This window comes from Lotus japonicus, chromosome 3 (assembly GCF_012489685.1).
Source record: "Lotus japonicus ecotype B-129 chromosome 3, LjGifu_v1.2".
In the NCBI taxonomy this organism is placed as follows: domain Eukaryota; kingdom Viridiplantae; phylum Streptophyta; class Magnoliopsida; order Fabales; family Fabaceae; genus Lotus; species Lotus japonicus.
In genome coordinates this window covers 95,856,502-95,871,043 of record NC_080043.1, presented here as the reverse complement: position 1 = coordinate 95,871,043, position 14,542 = coordinate 95,856,502, and the positions used below count along the sequence as shown (strand labels likewise).

General features: G+C 37.0%; 4 protein-coding genes across 4 annotated transcripts; 2 read left to right on the top strand and 2 right to left on the bottom strand.

Annotated features, from left to right (window-relative positions):
- Window positions 1-732: 732 nt before the first annotated feature.
- LOC130745094 (F-box/FBD/LRR-repeat protein At3g52680-like) lies at window positions 733-2,145 on the bottom strand. Its single transcript, XM_057597238.1, has 3 exons — window positions 1,390-2,145; window positions 1,109-1,288; window positions 733-1,020 (listed from the first exon to the last, which is right to left on the bottom strand). Exons 1-3 carry the CDS (start codon window positions 2,143-2,145, stop codon window positions 733-735), a joined length of 1,224 nt encoding a protein of 407 aa, XP_057453221.1.
- Window positions 2,146-3,813: 1,668 nt separating this feature from the next.
- On the top strand, window positions 3,814-5,981 carry LOC130747823 (histone acetyltransferase MCC1-like). The gene is made up of 6 exons (XM_057600864.1): window positions 3,814-3,974; window positions 4,139-4,315; window positions 4,398-4,542; window positions 5,053-5,152; window positions 5,238-5,466; window positions 5,543-5,981. Exons 2-6 carry the CDS (start codon window positions 4,209-4,211, stop codon window positions 5,655-5,657), a joined length of 696 nt encoding a protein of 231 aa, XP_057456847.1. The 5' UTR covers window positions 3,814-3,974; window positions 4,139-4,208; the 3' UTR covers window positions 5,658-5,981.
- Window positions 5,982-6,058: 77 nt separating this feature from the next.
- LOC130747822 (cation/H(+) antiporter 19-like) lies at window positions 6,059-9,518 on the bottom strand. The gene is made up of 3 exons (XM_057600863.1): window positions 9,002-9,518; window positions 7,847-8,848; window positions 6,059-7,422 (listed from the first exon to the last, which is right to left on the bottom strand). Exons 1-3 carry the CDS (start codon window positions 9,191-9,193, stop codon window positions 6,175-6,177), a joined length of 2,442 nt encoding a protein of 813 aa, XP_057456846.1. The 5' UTR covers window positions 9,194-9,518; the 3' UTR covers window positions 6,059-6,174.
- A 1,127-nt stretch (window positions 9,519-10,645) lies between these two features.
- Window positions 10,646-12,107, top strand: LOC130747824 (norbelladine synthase-like). The gene is made up of 2 exons (XM_057600865.1): window positions 10,646-10,920; window positions 11,601-12,107. The coding sequence occupies exons 1-2, from the start codon at window positions 10,737-10,739 to the stop codon at window positions 11,903-11,905; spliced, it is 489 nt and encodes a 162-aa protein (XP_057456848.1). The 5' UTR covers window positions 10,646-10,736; the 3' UTR covers window positions 11,906-12,107.
- The last annotated feature ends 2,435 nt before the right edge of the window (window positions 12,108-14,542 follow it).

The following is a 14,542-nucleotide window of genomic DNA, read 5'->3' as shown; positions in this document are numbered from 1 at the left end:
ACTACATATTTTCTAATTATGCAGTGAAAGTTTCATTCCAAACAATTTAACTAGAATACAGTGTGATCTAAATTAAAAAACCAATACCAAACACAAGATGCAACAAAAAAGGGCAACCAGTTGTTATAAAGCTCTCCAGCAAAGGGTTGGATCACTGTAAGTCTATTGTAGACAGTCTTATCTTGCATTTACGAGATAGCATAGGCTAATTCCACGATAGAGTGTAACAGTATCACTATATATAGACTACCTTATTAACTGAAATCACAACTTAGTTATTTGCTTCTGTTCCAAGCACAAACAGACAATGTACAAATCCAGCTTTGCCAAAACGTCAAGCACACAGCTGGCAAATTGTACCTTTATAAACACACACGCACAATAGGTGTTTTTGGGATATGCCGCAGCAAGTTATCTGCATATGTCTCAAATGCCATGAAAATGAAAAGAGAAAACAAAAAAGAGAGAATAGTCTTATCTAACAATTTAACTCTGACCAAATTCTGCTAGAAAATGGATACAAAATAATACCAAAAATTAATTATGCCGAAAGAGAAAAGTGAGTTAAAATTTGCAATTTATTCAGCAGTACAGAACAAGTTCAACTATAAAATTAAGACAGTAAATATCCTTGTAGCTTGATCCTAGTTAAAACTTAAAAGTGAAGAAATGAAAGGAAAGTCTAAAAGTTGCAGAGCCCCTCTTGCATACATGCAGCTACCAAATTTTGTTTCATTTAAAGGAAAGTCTACATGTTGCAGAAGACCTCTGGCAATAGGACAATTCTTTTAACATCTTAAACTTTTGATTTCCGGCAATGCCACTGGATATGGCCATACTCTTTAAAAATCTTCCATTCTCCATAATATATCTTGCAAATTCAAACTCAGCTTTGGTGCCTCTATAACCATTTAGATAGCATCTTCTAAGGTGTAATAGAATGCATTGAGGAACAGACGGTGGGAATTGCCAATCTCCTGATTTTTCAATTTGTCTAGAGTCAATGTAATGAAAATCTGTCTGTCAACAATAAACAACACAAAATAAACAAATGAAAACATGTGACAAAAATTAGAAAAAAATCATCCTCCTAATTCTCTAAGCAAACCTGGTGTATGGAAAGAACTTGAAGCTTGGGGCAATGATGGAGGAATTCCACTACTTGAGACCAATCAGAATTATAGCGTTGATAGACAAGCTCAACATGGGTTAAATTGTGAAACATGGGGAAAATGTAGCCGAGGTCCAAGTCTATCCATTGAGGCTCAAGTAAGAGTCTAGAAGGAATCTGCATGAGTTACAATTCAAAGAAATAAAAAACTCCATTTTGAATAAGAATGAAAAAGAATGATGGATAATAAATCAGTAAATCACATATAATACTACTACCTTGTCTAAGTGCAAAAACTGGACATTGTTAACCACTTCTGTGAACAAAAAACAAGTTTGTGTGGCTGAAATATCTGCTCTGACCAACTTGGGCAAGGGTTTAAACTCTCTATCAGTGTTATAATTATCAAAACGCAATCCCCTCGCCTTGAAATCCTCAAGATTTGGAGATCCAGAAAGAAGCTTTGCAAGAGATTCACGTTCTAAGAAAATCAAATCTTGTAGATGCAAGACTTTGAGGGAGGGCAAATCAACACCAGAGGAAAACGGAATCAAATCTATCTGGCACAACTTGAGAACCACAAGAGTGGTGCAAGTGAAGATGGAAGACAAGTTGGTGGGTCGTCTGTCAATATTACACGGATGAAAACCTAAGGAGAGTTCTAAATCCTGAACTTTGCGCTGAACTGCAGCATTAACCCATATGGTTACATTGGTAGGATCATAAAATTCACAGGAATCACAGTGAAGGCGGAATGTATGGATGGGTAGGTGGAGATCTCGATAGAGCATGACTGCATAGACGCATTGGAGAAAGCGAGAATAATCCTCTCTGATTTTGTGGAAGTTGTTCATGCCAGTATAGTTGCTTTTGACATAGAGGGTGTCATCAAAGTGGAGAGTAGAGACTGAACGCCATAGTGGCTTCCATCGTTTGGAGAGAACGCTTGTTGCAGCCGCGTGTTTGGTTGGGAGAAAAGAGAGTATGCGGCTGAGGATCGCGTCCGGTAAGCTGCTAATGGTGTCGTCGTCCATGTTAGATAAAATGCAGCAAATTCACAAATCATCACTGAATCTCGTAGTGCATGTAGGTTCTGCTTTCATTGCATTTGCACCCACCACAAGCACTGGCCATTATATATGGATGTTAATTATGCGCTTGATGAGAGCACAGAAACAGAAGTAGAACTCACATAGGAGGTCGTTGATCTAATGATCTTCCACTAGGTCATTCTTGTTCTATGTTGTCAAATGATCTGTCTCAATATGTGTTGTGTCATGTGTGTGAGAGAGACAATTAGGGTTAGATTTGTATTGGGTTAAGGCCGGTATTTTTTATTTATAAACAAACCGGGGATGTGTATGGGAAAGAATTATGTTGACACTTTGAATTCATCTCCACCTTGTTTAAAAAAAAGAAAGAAATTTGAATCCTTTATTTTTATTGGGTCATATATTATAGACTTGTAAATTTATTTTTCTGGACTTATTTTTCCAGGACTTGTTTTAAATGTTGGGAATGTGTGTTTTGTTGGTGAAATTAGTCCCTATAACCAACAACTGATTTAACCGAAGAAATACATACTCAGTCACTAATTTAATATGTGAAATGCTCTTGTTTGTGTACTTTCCTCATTGCCATAATTGTAGTCTATTAATCTGTGTTTGAAATTTTCTTACATTGATTCTGATAAATGAATTCTTGATGGAAACAGGGTAGCGTCGGAATCGACCTAACGAGATCCCTTCTTCTTCCTCCTTCGCTGAAACCCTCGGAAACTGAATTCAAACTCTCCCTTAAAAGTTTTATACAGTCACTCATGCTCTTTTCTCTTCTCAACCCTTTCTTTTCCCTTCTCAACCCTTTCTTTCTCTTCTTAAAAAAACTACGAAGCGAATCTCTCATGGGATCTTGTTGAGTACTCATTCCCATACCCACGTTTTTAAAAAGTACACGTACCCGGCCCCATACTCGCGTGGGTAGCAACATGAGTGCTCATCCCCGTACTCTCTGAGTACCTACATGCCCGTATTCGTGCCCGCTACCCGCAATTTAGCTAACCAAAATTTAACTTTCACTTTCTTTTCGATAGAAAACCAAAATATAATAGCTATTATAAAATAAAAACATTAATTAAAAATACATAAGACAGTCATATATTCAACAAGTAAAATCATTCAAATAAGTATTTAAAAAAAAGAATAAGCAAAAAAGATAAGCTATAAATTCTTAATTTTAGATTTGTTAATAAACTCCTAAAGCTTACTAACTTACTTTTAACCAAGTGAGAATAATTAGCAATCATATATATAATATTATGACTTCATTTACTTATTGTTTGAAAAAGTTAAAATTTTTTACTTTAAATTTATTAATATACTATCAATTATGTGTGTTTGAGTATTATATTTGTGTGCGGGTATGTGGCGGGTTGAGCACTATAGTATCATTAATACCCATATCCGCACTCATACCCACTACTTTTTACAGGTATTTACCCATACTTAATCCCGTACCCACTTAACGGGTTTTCACCCTACCTATTGTGGATATTTTTTGTGGGTAACATAGTGAACCCTCCTACAAAGAGGGCCAAAGCCGAAACAATTATTCTACCATGAAGAAGAGTTTTTTTTTTGACAGGTACCATGAAGAAGAGTTAACAGCCCCTAATCGGCCCATTCATATTCATGTATTTATTTACCTTCAATAATATTATTAGTCCAGAAAGTGCCTTTTGTTGAGTCAAAATCTATGCGTGTTGTCTCTGACTTTGTTCAATTTCTCAAACCATCTTCAAAACCTACACAATCCTTTTGTTTCTATTTCCGATCTTTGACGTTTGGATCTCTTATCTGTGACTGTAAGTTACACTGTCCCCTCTCTCTCTCTCTCTCTCTCAATTAATTACTGCAAGTCCTTTATCAATTTGTAATTTTCATTTCAAGCTACAACTGCACTTGAATTTATTTTATTTTATTATAGGGTGAACTTATACATATGATATTTTGAAATAATATGCAACAGTTGCAAATATTCAATGGAAAAGGGTAGTGGTTGTGTCAATTTTTGCTGAGGATCAAGTTAAAAATACTCAATGGTAAACCCCGAAGTGTCGAGTCAGGCAAAAATATCCTATAGGCCTATACAACCTTCTGACCTCAACATTTTAGAGCATATCTACACCGAACTATTTCCTATAAGGTGAGATCATGATCATGGTGCCTTTTCATAATTCAATGCATTAAGTATGAGACCTTGCCTTAAAAATCTCGTCAATTTTCAGGGCTCCTCCTGCTTTTTACCATGATGTGGTAAATGGATGCGGCATTGTGTCATGGGGAGCTGTGGACTCTAGTCGGCCCGATGGCCAAAGTGATGAACTCATTGGATTTGTGATAGCATGTGTTGTTCTTGCAAAAGAAAGCGAGGTTGGTCCCCTTCTCCCCTTTATTTATGCCTTGATAAATGGTGATGCATCTTTCATATGGATTATGGCAAGGAGCAGTTATTAAATGCTTAGGTGATTTAGTTGGTCACTTTATAGAGGATATATCAAGTAGCAAACTGTTATTGGAATTTTTTTTAGATGTTTTTCATTAATCTTTTCAACTTATGCCATGTTTACACACCAAGACTAACTTGTTCACGAAGTTTAGTCTGTCATATTTGTAGTCTGCTTCTAACAATAATGTTGTTTCAACTCCCAATGTGACCAAGAAAAACTTGATGGAATACTGTATTACTTAATGCTCGCAGTCTGATTAAGCGGCTTATTTTTTAGTTAGTCTTATACTCTTATGCCGTTAACTGTGTTGGATAATGGCCAATTAAATCAAGTTTGCAAGAAATATATATCAAATACCAAATTGCCAATAGAATAGGCCCTTTTCAGAGTAAGAATGATTGAAATCTTATATTCCTGCTGATTATTCTTGTAGGTACTGGATATGCTCGGATATGACTCATCCAAATCAGATCAAACTTTAGTGCACATTCTGGCACTGGGAGTAGTGGAGGCCTATCGAAATTTTGGAATAGGTAGCACTTTGTTTCTCACTTTAATATTGTTAGAGTTCTCTATGATATAGTTGGTAGCCTAATTTGTGCCTCATCTCATCTGCAGCTTCTTCTCTGCTTAGGGAGGTCATAAAATATGCTTCAAGTACTCCAACCTGCCTATCTGTTTTCTTGCATGTAATTTCTGACAATAATCCAGCAATCTCTCTGTACAAGAAAATGTCTTTCAAGTGTGTGAGAAGGCGGCAGGGATTTTATTTAATAAACGGCCAACATTATGATGCATACTTGTTCCTGTACTGCATAAACGGGGGGCGATCTCCTTGGTCACCATTGTAAGTACAAAATAACTTGATTTGTTCAGACTGGTGTTACATGTTTTAAATGAACCTTTTCTATTACACATTTCAGACAGCTTCTAACTTCAATAGTAAGCTACACGAGGACCGGGTTTAATTCGATGGTCGGAAGACTGTGCAAGAGTGAAGACGGGAAAGTCTCAACTCTCAAGGTGGGAAAAGTGTAAAGAAAGCCATACTCTTGTAGCAGGGAGAGGGACACCGGACACATAAAAAGAGAAACCTGGCAGTTGAATGTACTGGATATGAGTGTGTTTAATTCTTTTTTTTTCTTTTAATGTTTCCTGTATCATTCAAACCCACTCTTGATTCACTCTAGAAGGTTTATATTGAAACATATAATAAAACTTACTGTAACAACCAGATCCTACGGATCAAGATCCTCTCATGTGTAATAAACTTCCCTACGCTACCTCATTTTCCTTCTTTTGTATTGGGTTGAAGTACCCCTTGTACTTCTATTCAATGGAAGCAGAAATATGGCATCTCAATATGGTTTATTTCTGATTTATAACGACCCCTCAAATTCTCAATCAAATCAGCTTACAACTTCTGACTTGATGTACCTTTTTATTTGGTATATGTAAATCTAATGTCTAAAATCAGTCAACCAAATATAACCACATGTCATTGCTTATCAGGTTCTTTATCCTGACCCTATGTGGGCATCTCTCAATCAACCCCCTATACAGGATGCTTTGGTGTGTCTGGGATGATGGGGAAATCAGAAACCTCCATAACCAAGGGGTGAACGTCTGTTTTGGGATTATACTGTTGAAACACCATGACTGATGCAGAAGTGGAGAACTCTGAAGAAGCCAAGTAGCTACCAATAGGCCCAAGCTCAGGGCAATCACTTCTTACATCCAAAGGTGCTACTGGTGGCATTCTACCTACCAAAATCAGGTTGCTTTTATTCTTTTCCCTCAATGCAGTTACAACATCTTCTTTGCTTTCCACCAATCTTTCCTCATACACCATGGAGTCTTCACTCTTGTAGCACACACTTAGGAACTCAGACCAAAATTGGTCATCCTCTTCTTTATCTTCGTCTTTGGTGGTGCCATCAGTCACTTTTATTACCTTCCTATCCTCATTGGCTGATACACCAACCAATTTGGCACCAAAGGCTGTTGTCTTCCCCGGTGGAGTCACAAACTTAATAACAGTGACCAAGATCCCAGGGTGCTCTGCCATTCTCATCCCATAGGCAAGTGCTTCGCGGTCATCGCATCCACCAAAGAAGACTACCACAACATTGTAGGACACATCACTAGCATGGACTTGGCTTGTCCCTCCGAGGCCACGGTCAATCAAAATCCCCACCGAGCAAGGAGCATGGCTGAGCACAAGACCAATCATTGTGTGGATCGAGTTTCCCAGTGACTCCATAGTCCCGTCAAGGCGTTGGTGTTTGTGGAATGGAAGGATAATCATTGCTACTCGCTTCTGGTGTGCACTAGAACAGATGTCCTCATGAATGTTGGTGAAGGAAGAGATCGCTGTCATGGGGCGAACATTGACACTGCTTAAATGGCCATAAGCCTGAAATGCAATCACCATCTGATCTTCATTGTCCTGTCTTTTGTTCCAAAATGGCATGCCATTGTTGCGAGCCTTATGAACCATCGTGATGGCTGAAGGTCTCTCTGAGAGTTCCATCAAGTGCATGGCATAAATGCAGAGCTTTCCTCGCTTCCTGGTTCCCCGGGAAGATTCTATCAGATTGATCAAGGTTGGAATGTTGCGGGTACTGTGGAAGCAAGCCAGCACTCGAAATTCTGTGTCAGGATCTTTGCGCTGAACTGTTTTGTGCTTGTAAGGTGATCCCCTCCTAGCTGGTTTATACACTGCCATCACTATTGGGGTAGTCATGAAAGTGGTTACCAATGCCATGAGAACACAGATTGCAAATACCTGATCATTCAGTACCTGCACATTTTTAAGAAACATGCTTGATTAGTGTTAGATGGAGACTTTTCTTTTTCTATCTATAATTATCTAGTTAGTAATAATATCCTAGTAATGATGATGTCTTAATAGTTATTAATGACTTAGATGCTTTTATGCTTTATGCCTTGGTAAACATATCATGTATTTGGTTTTGCAAGACCTTTCATATGGTATGTCAGTATGTGTATAAAAGCTTAAAAGTTATCAATGCGATACTCTTAACATTCTATGCAAAAGTCTTTAATATCCTCTCTTCGCTTGTAAGTATGTTGCCTGCGTTTTCTGTGTTTTCCCTGTATTCCTCTGTTTTTCACTTTTTTTAACAATTAGTTTCAAACTCAATGGTTGCTTTTGCTGATTATTGACAGCACCATCATGTGTACAAGAGAAGATAGATAGATACCTTGCGATCCTTGCCAATATTGAGAACAATGAGCTCCACTAAGCCCTTGGTGTTCATGAGAAATCCAAGAGTGAGGGCTTCTCTAAAAGGCACCTTACATAACATGGACACAGTAAATGTGCCAAGGATCTTTCCAAAGCAAGCAGTGAATACAACAAGAAATAGTAAGCCCCAAGAGGTTGCCCCACTTATGGTTGCCACATTAGTCTTTAATCCACTTGACACAAAATAGAGTGGCAACAATAGACTCATTACAAGGTCCTCTATCTTCTCAGTCAAAACTCCAGCAAAGGGACCATCCTTAGGAACAACAATGCCAGCTACAAAAGCCCCAAAGAGTGCATGGATGCCAATAGTATCAGTAACAAAACTGCAAGCCAGGACTACTGTCAAGGTGATGCAAATGTAGATCTCCCTCACCGGTTCGCCCTCAGGGGAATGCTTCGCCATTAATGAAAGTAAAGGCTTTATAGCAAAGATAGCAAAGAGGATAAAACCAGCACCACAAAGCAGGACCCATAAGGAAATAAGTGGGGAAGTGTTATTGCCAGAAAGTGCTATGGCAAGAGCAAGCAGTATCCATGCTGCAACATCATTGACAGCAGCTGCAGACATCGCTATGCGACCAACATCGGTTGTGAGGAGTTTGAGTTCAGCTAGGATTCGAGCGAGAACGGGGAAGGCGGTGATTGAGAGAGAAACACCCATGAAGACAAGGAAGGAGCCTGGATCAACATCTTTTGATATGGTCGCGCGAAGAGCAAATGAGGTGCCAATGCCAAGCACAAAAGGGAATGTGATTCCAGCAAGGGCAATGCATAAGGCCTTGTAACCAGTTCTGCGTATAGAACGCATGTCAAGCTCAAGACCCACTAGAAACAAGAAGAACAGAAGGCCAACATTAGCCAGTGTGTCAAGAACAGTTAAGCTTTTCTTGGGGAAAAATGTGTCCAGAAATTTCTGGCTCCTCCCTATTGCAGATGGTCCAAGTAATATCCCTCCCTGCATTTGTTTTTTAATGCAAAGATGGATCAAACCCCACATTGAATTTGTTTATGAAAAGACAGTTTAAATAGCCATGATCATGATTCAGAGGTTGAGTTTGATCACAGGTGAAACCAAACAACAGTCATATCATTGGAAAAGGAGACTTACAATGACTTCTGCAATAACTCTAGGTTGTCTAAGGGGCCTGCAAAGGAATGCAAGGAATCTGGTAAATGCCACAACCAAACATATCTGCACAATCAATAAAGGAAGTGCATAATCCATGGGGTTCTCATGTTGAAACGCCCCGTTTGATGTGGCCTTCATTGGTGGTGGACATGTTGAATTATGAGTCTCCATTGCAATTGATTCAGACTAAGAAACACCAAGTTTCATGCACACAGAATGAGAGTTTCTTCTATCTCTTATGTCAGAATAGAAAAGGCTTGCAAAAAAGTTGCCAATTATGGTAGCTGAGGCTGAGAAATAAGTAAGAGAAGGCATTACCAATTGTGTGCTGGTGATCATTTCATTTGTGAACACACACTAACGCAAATTCTGCTAGTGCTAGATGGCTATTCGTGAAAGACAATAAAGGTTCGAGTTTACTCACATGTTATATATAGTATATTGTTAGTCTAGTGTTTGTGACCCGAGTGCAATGTCCTTTGTTTGTTGAAATTAATATTCGTTCCTTTTATTTATTGAAACCAAAACATTACAAATCCATGGAATCATGTAGTGATTAAAGAGGCACGTTTCGTGTTCGAATTGATTGAAATTATGAGATAAAATGAAGCAGAATGTAACAGATATTTCTTGTTGTTTGGATTGTTTAACATAAAGTATGATAAAATAGATCTCATCAAATACTTTTATTTTTCTTTCCTTTTCTCTAATTTAGGATAGAATTTTAATTTATTCACGGATGTTCTTACCGGTTGAGGAAATTATAATTGACTCCCCTAACAAATGATTTTTTCAGGATTTGAATTTATTTCTCATCCTTACGAGTGGTTCTAACTTGCTAACCGACCTCTAGAATAACAACTTATAGGCTTCTTTAGACTTCTATAAGATGTACAAACGACTTCCTTTTTAATTTTTCTAATATAATATATTATCTTACAAATTAAAAACCTTTGGGGTACGCAAGCCACAATAAGTCCTGATTGTTAAGGTCCAACAGTATAAGTAGTATAAGGCTTGATTATATAAAATAAATCCTTGATAAAATTTTGATATGACATCAAATAAGGTGCTATATTTAGAGGAAAATATTAATTTTAGTTATTTAATAAAATATATTAAAGTGCTTAAAAATTAATAGTTTATTAACATGACATCAGTCGTTGTAAAAAAATAACTTTTTGCCAAGAGGCTTGTTTTATCTTTTGTTTTTTGGTGAATACCAAGAGGCTTGTTTAATGTTTGTAGTCTTTAAACAATTAAAATATTCATTTATATTAAAATATAGAAAAGTGTAATATACAAATAAATCATAAAACAGTTGAAAGATAGATGAATTATTGAAGTATATTTTTAAGAGTTCAAACATTGATTTATGGAAAAATAATTTGTTGGAAGAAACATAAACTCATTTTAGTGATCTCTACGCTTCAAAAGAGATTAGTCTTTATCTCTCGACGAGTGACACCTGAGCAAAAGGTGAAATATATTTATTTGTTTATTTATTTATCTCTGATATTTTGTTGTTGTTGTTGTTGTTGCCATTGGATTAGGCATCTTACGGAGTCAACAACGTACAGATTCTAATCCAGGAGAACTTGTCTTCACATGCAGTTGTCATCCTTTATCTTTGTGTGTTGTTTCATACTTCAGATATACACTATACTCACCAGAAACACACTCCATTGTCAAGAGCAACCTTCTGTAAGAGATCATGTTTGGCAAACTGGAGCATGAGCTGGAGATGCATGTGCCTGCAAGTGAGGTATGGGATCTGTTTGGCACCCTTCGTATAGGCCAATTTGTTGAGCAAGAGATGACTGAGTTGTTCCAAAAGGTGGAGCTAATTGAAGGAGATGGAGGGGTTGGAACTGTCCTCAAGCTAACCTTTGCTCCAGGTCATTTATATCTCTTATTAATTCATATATTGTATGATATTAGTGCATGTTTTGAAAATCTTTCTGTAAATGATTATGAAACCAAAATCAATTTTGGGGTGAGGAAACACTTCTCTGACTAATTTCTGGGTGCTAGGATTAATTATTATAAGGAAGAATAAGCTAGTTCAAGCATGCTATTAGCTTAGCCTCACAACTATGCAAAAGAACTAATTTTCCGATGATACCCTCTAGAAAAACAAACAAGATTCACTAATCTCAGAGTATAAACATTGTTTAAAAAAAGGTATAAACATGAATGCATAGTACTCACACTGCTAGTGTCTTTTATATAATATTGATGATCTCCAATGAAAAGAAAACTATTAGTTGAGATATGCTGTTGTTATATTTGATTACTAGTTGCAATTGTAAATTTACTAATTAATCAACATGTCTTTGTTACAAGTGGAAGGAGCTCAAATTTCTGAAGGATATGATATTGATTCAATCTTAAGATTCATGTACCGTGTAAAAATGATACTATCGATTTCCCCCTACAAACTAAATTAAAAACTCAGTTAGTAGTATATAAATCTCAGAATGCTGATGATTATTTTTAAATGTTCATGTATAATTAGGGGCCTTGCCCATAGTTAAATTATATTGATTGTTGAAGTTTTGGGGGTTAATTTGACTAGGTATACCTGGGCCAACAAGTTACAAAGAGAAGTTCACCAAGATTGATAATGAGAAGAGGATCAAAGAAGTAGAGGTAGTTGAAGGAGGGTACTTGGAGCATGGATTCACTTTATACAGGGTTACCTTTCATGTCATAGAGAAAGGTGAAGATTCAAGCGCGCTCAAGTCCACAATCGAGTATGAAGTCAAGGAAGAGGATGCAGCTAATGCCTCACTTGTTTCCATCGAGCCAGTTGCAAACATTGCACAACTTGCCAAGAATTACTTCAGCAGAAACAAGGCTGCAAAAGAAGCAAAACAGTAATCATGTTTGTTTCAACTTACTTTTTTCTCAGAATCAATTATGACAACCAAAAGCTACTCAGAAAAGCTTCTCTCCATAATTGATTTTGACTTTAAAATCAATTGTCGAAGGATTTCCAAACATTCACTAAATAATACTCGAGAATGGCAAACTCGCTCCCTTGATTTGCCTAAGTTCATGAATAAATGATAAATTTGTCTCATATGCCCAATCATCTACCATGTTTATTTGTTGAGCATAATTTATCAAATTTTGTTTCCAGTGTCCAAAAGCTATAGTCTTCATTAATAAATCACCACAGTACTAATGCACTAGTTGGTCCAAAGGAGGTGATGGAGCCAGAGATGTTTCTGAGGATTTAATTTAAATCCCAAATTGAACTGATTGTCAAAGATGAAGTAAATGAAGTAATAATTCAAGTGTCTGTCAGGGTAAAAGCCACTATAAACACATGGAGTATCCACAAAAGTGTTACTGTAAGAATGCTCCATGAAAACCCTTTATACAAACATGCCATTAACCTCCTACACCCAGTTTGATCTTACATGGCAGTAATTTTATCAATACTGTGCTGCAATTGAAGTAATCAGCTGAAATCTAGTGCACAGAATGTGAAAATTCAAGTAACTTCATAATCTAAGGCCACAAAATTGACGCAGTTACAATAAAATAACTACCACAAAGCCACTCCTAGTAACTGCTCCCTAATTGCCTTCTAAGTGAATGACATGCCTTTCACATTTCTGCTCTGAAACTCAAGTATTTTGTGTCCTTAAGAACTCCTCCAATTTGACGTTCAATCCTCTAGTTCTATTGACTACCTGGTTCCTTCTTTTACTCAAAATCAGCAAGCTATAAATTTGAAACTTTTCATGCTAACACTTGTTACACTCTATCTTCCTTAGACCGTGTACAATGGTTTCAACATTCAACACCCTCAACACTCCACTTTTTCTCTTCCCAACACTTCACATCACCTCCTCTCTCCAGTTCAACACTTCATTCAACTTTTACCCACTCCAATGGTTTTTCATTCAACACCCTACCCCCTACCCCACCACTTTTTTTATTTCATATTTTGATTTAATTTTATATTTTTCTTTTTATGATTTCATAAAATTAAAATTTTCGATAAAAATTAAATTAAATAAAATATTATCGATTTAATTTAATGTTTTTTTTATTTTTTTTAAATTAAATTAAATTAACGTAATATTTTTTTAACGTAAATTAAATTAAAACACTTAACAATTTAATATTTTTTTAAAAAAATATACACAATAATTTATTTTATTTTATTAACTTCAAATGGAAGAAAAGAAACTAAGCACACATTAATATATTTTATTTGCTTAACTTAAAATGCAAGACAACAAACTAAGCACACAATAATATATTTTATTTGCTTAACTTAAAATGCAAGACAACAAACTAAGCACACAATAATTTATTTAATTTTCTTAACTTAAAATGCAAGACAACAAACTAAACACACAACACACAAATAACGTAATTAGTACGATACAAAGCATATTTAATCATGATACATTCCAAACTTTGCCCAGATGTGCTTCACTAGATCTGCTTGCAGTTCGTGATTGACATTTGGATCACGCAACTCGGATCTAGCACGCACATGATCCGCAAAAGCGGGTAGCACCTCGGTCGAGTATGGTTGCGGTGTACTAGATCCACTTCCCTCAGCTTGCTCAAAATCGGTCCAGCGTTGAGAATATGAATCTCGTTCATCCTCAACAATCATATTATGTAATATGATGCATGACCTCATGATGATACCCAAATCAGTTATGTCCCACAAGCGAGCTGGTTCACAGATGATTTTAAAACGAGCTTGAAGCACTCCAAATGCACGTTCGATGTCCTTCCGACATGCCTCCTGATGTTTTGCAAAGCACTTATCGGGTTCACTTTGAGGAAGTCTAATAGATTTGACGAAAGTTGGATAAGAAGGGTAGATACCATCAGCTAGATAGTATGTCATATTATAGGGACGTTGATTCACGATGAAATTCACGCTTGGAGCGTTTCCCTGTTCCAATTCATCAAACATTGGTAACCGGTCTAGAACGTTTATATCGTTCAACGTTCCCGGACATCCAAAAAAGGCATGCCAGATCCAAAGATCAGGAGATGCAACTGCTTCAAGAATAACTGTGGTGGTTCCCTTATCCCCTCTAGCAAATTGACCTTCCCATGCTTTAGGACAATTTTTCCACTCCCAGTGCATGCAGTCAATACTCCCGATCATGCCTGGGAACCCCCGCATTTCACTAACCTGTAGTATTCTTTGCAGGTCCTCTTGGGTTGGTGCTCTCAGGTACTCTTGCTCATACAATCGTATGATTCCTTTACAAAATCTACGTAAACACTCCAATGTTGTAGTCTCTCCTATTTTGATGTACTCATCGACTGCATCTGCTGCCACACCATATGCTAACATTCGCATTGTTGTGGTGCATTTTGCTAAGGGCGATATACCTTCTTTCTTCGCTGCATCAACTCGCTGGGTGAAGTAGTTATCACTACTTGAAAGGTCCGCAACGATTCGAAGGAAAACATGTTTTTGCATCCGGTACCTGCGACAGAATATTCCATCGTCGTATGTAGGCTCATTGG

What these genes read in the sequence shown, in the direction of transcription:
- LOC130745094 (XM_057597238.1), bottom strand. Translation starts at nt 2,145, where the DNA reads ATGGACGACGACACCATTAGCAGCTTACCGGACGCGATCCTCAGCCGC. An exon ending in AGTTTTTGCACTTAGACAAG is followed by an intron (nt 1,289 to 1,389) that starts GTAGTAGTATTA and finishes TAACTCATGCAG; the next exon opens with ATTCCTTCTAGACTCTTACT. An exon ending in AAGTTCTTTCCATACACCAG is followed by an intron (nt 1,021 to 1,108) that starts GTTTGCTTAGAG and finishes TATTGTTGACAG; the next exon opens with ACAGATTTTCATTACATTGA.
- LOC130747823 (XM_057600864.1), top strand. Translation starts at nt 4,209, where the DNA reads ATGGTAAACCCCGAAGTGTCGAGTCAGGCAAAAATATCCTATAGGCCT. An exon ending in ACCGAACTATTTCCTATAAG is followed by an intron (nt 4,316 to 4,397) that starts GTGAGATCATGA and finishes GTCAATTTTCAG; the next exon opens with GGCTCCTCCTGCTTTTTACC. An exon ending in CGATCTCCTTGGTCACCATT is followed by an intron (nt 5,467 to 5,542) that starts GTAAGTACAAAA and finishes TACACATTTCAG; the next exon opens with ACAGCTTCTAACTTCAATAG.
- LOC130747822 (XM_057600863.1), bottom strand. Translation starts at nt 9,193, where the DNA reads ATGGAGACTCATAATTCAACATGTCCACCACCAATGAAGGCCACATCA. An exon ending in GAGTTATTGCAGAAGTCATT is followed by an intron (nt 8,849 to 9,001) that starts GTAAGTCTCCTT and finishes AAACAAATGCAG; the next exon opens with GGAGGGATATTACTTGGACC. An exon ending in ATATTGGCAAGGATCGCAAG is followed by an intron (nt 7,423 to 7,846) that starts GTATCTATCTAT and finishes AAAAATGTGCAG; the next exon opens with GTACTGAATGATCAGGTATT.
- LOC130747824 (XM_057600865.1), top strand. Translation starts at nt 10,737, where the DNA reads ATGTTTGGCAAACTGGAGCATGAGCTGGAGATGCATGTGCCTGCAAGT. An exon ending in CAAGCTAACCTTTGCTCCAG is followed by an intron (nt 10,921 to 11,600) that starts GTCATTTATATC and finishes TAATTTGACTAG; the next exon opens with GTATACCTGGGCCAACAAGT.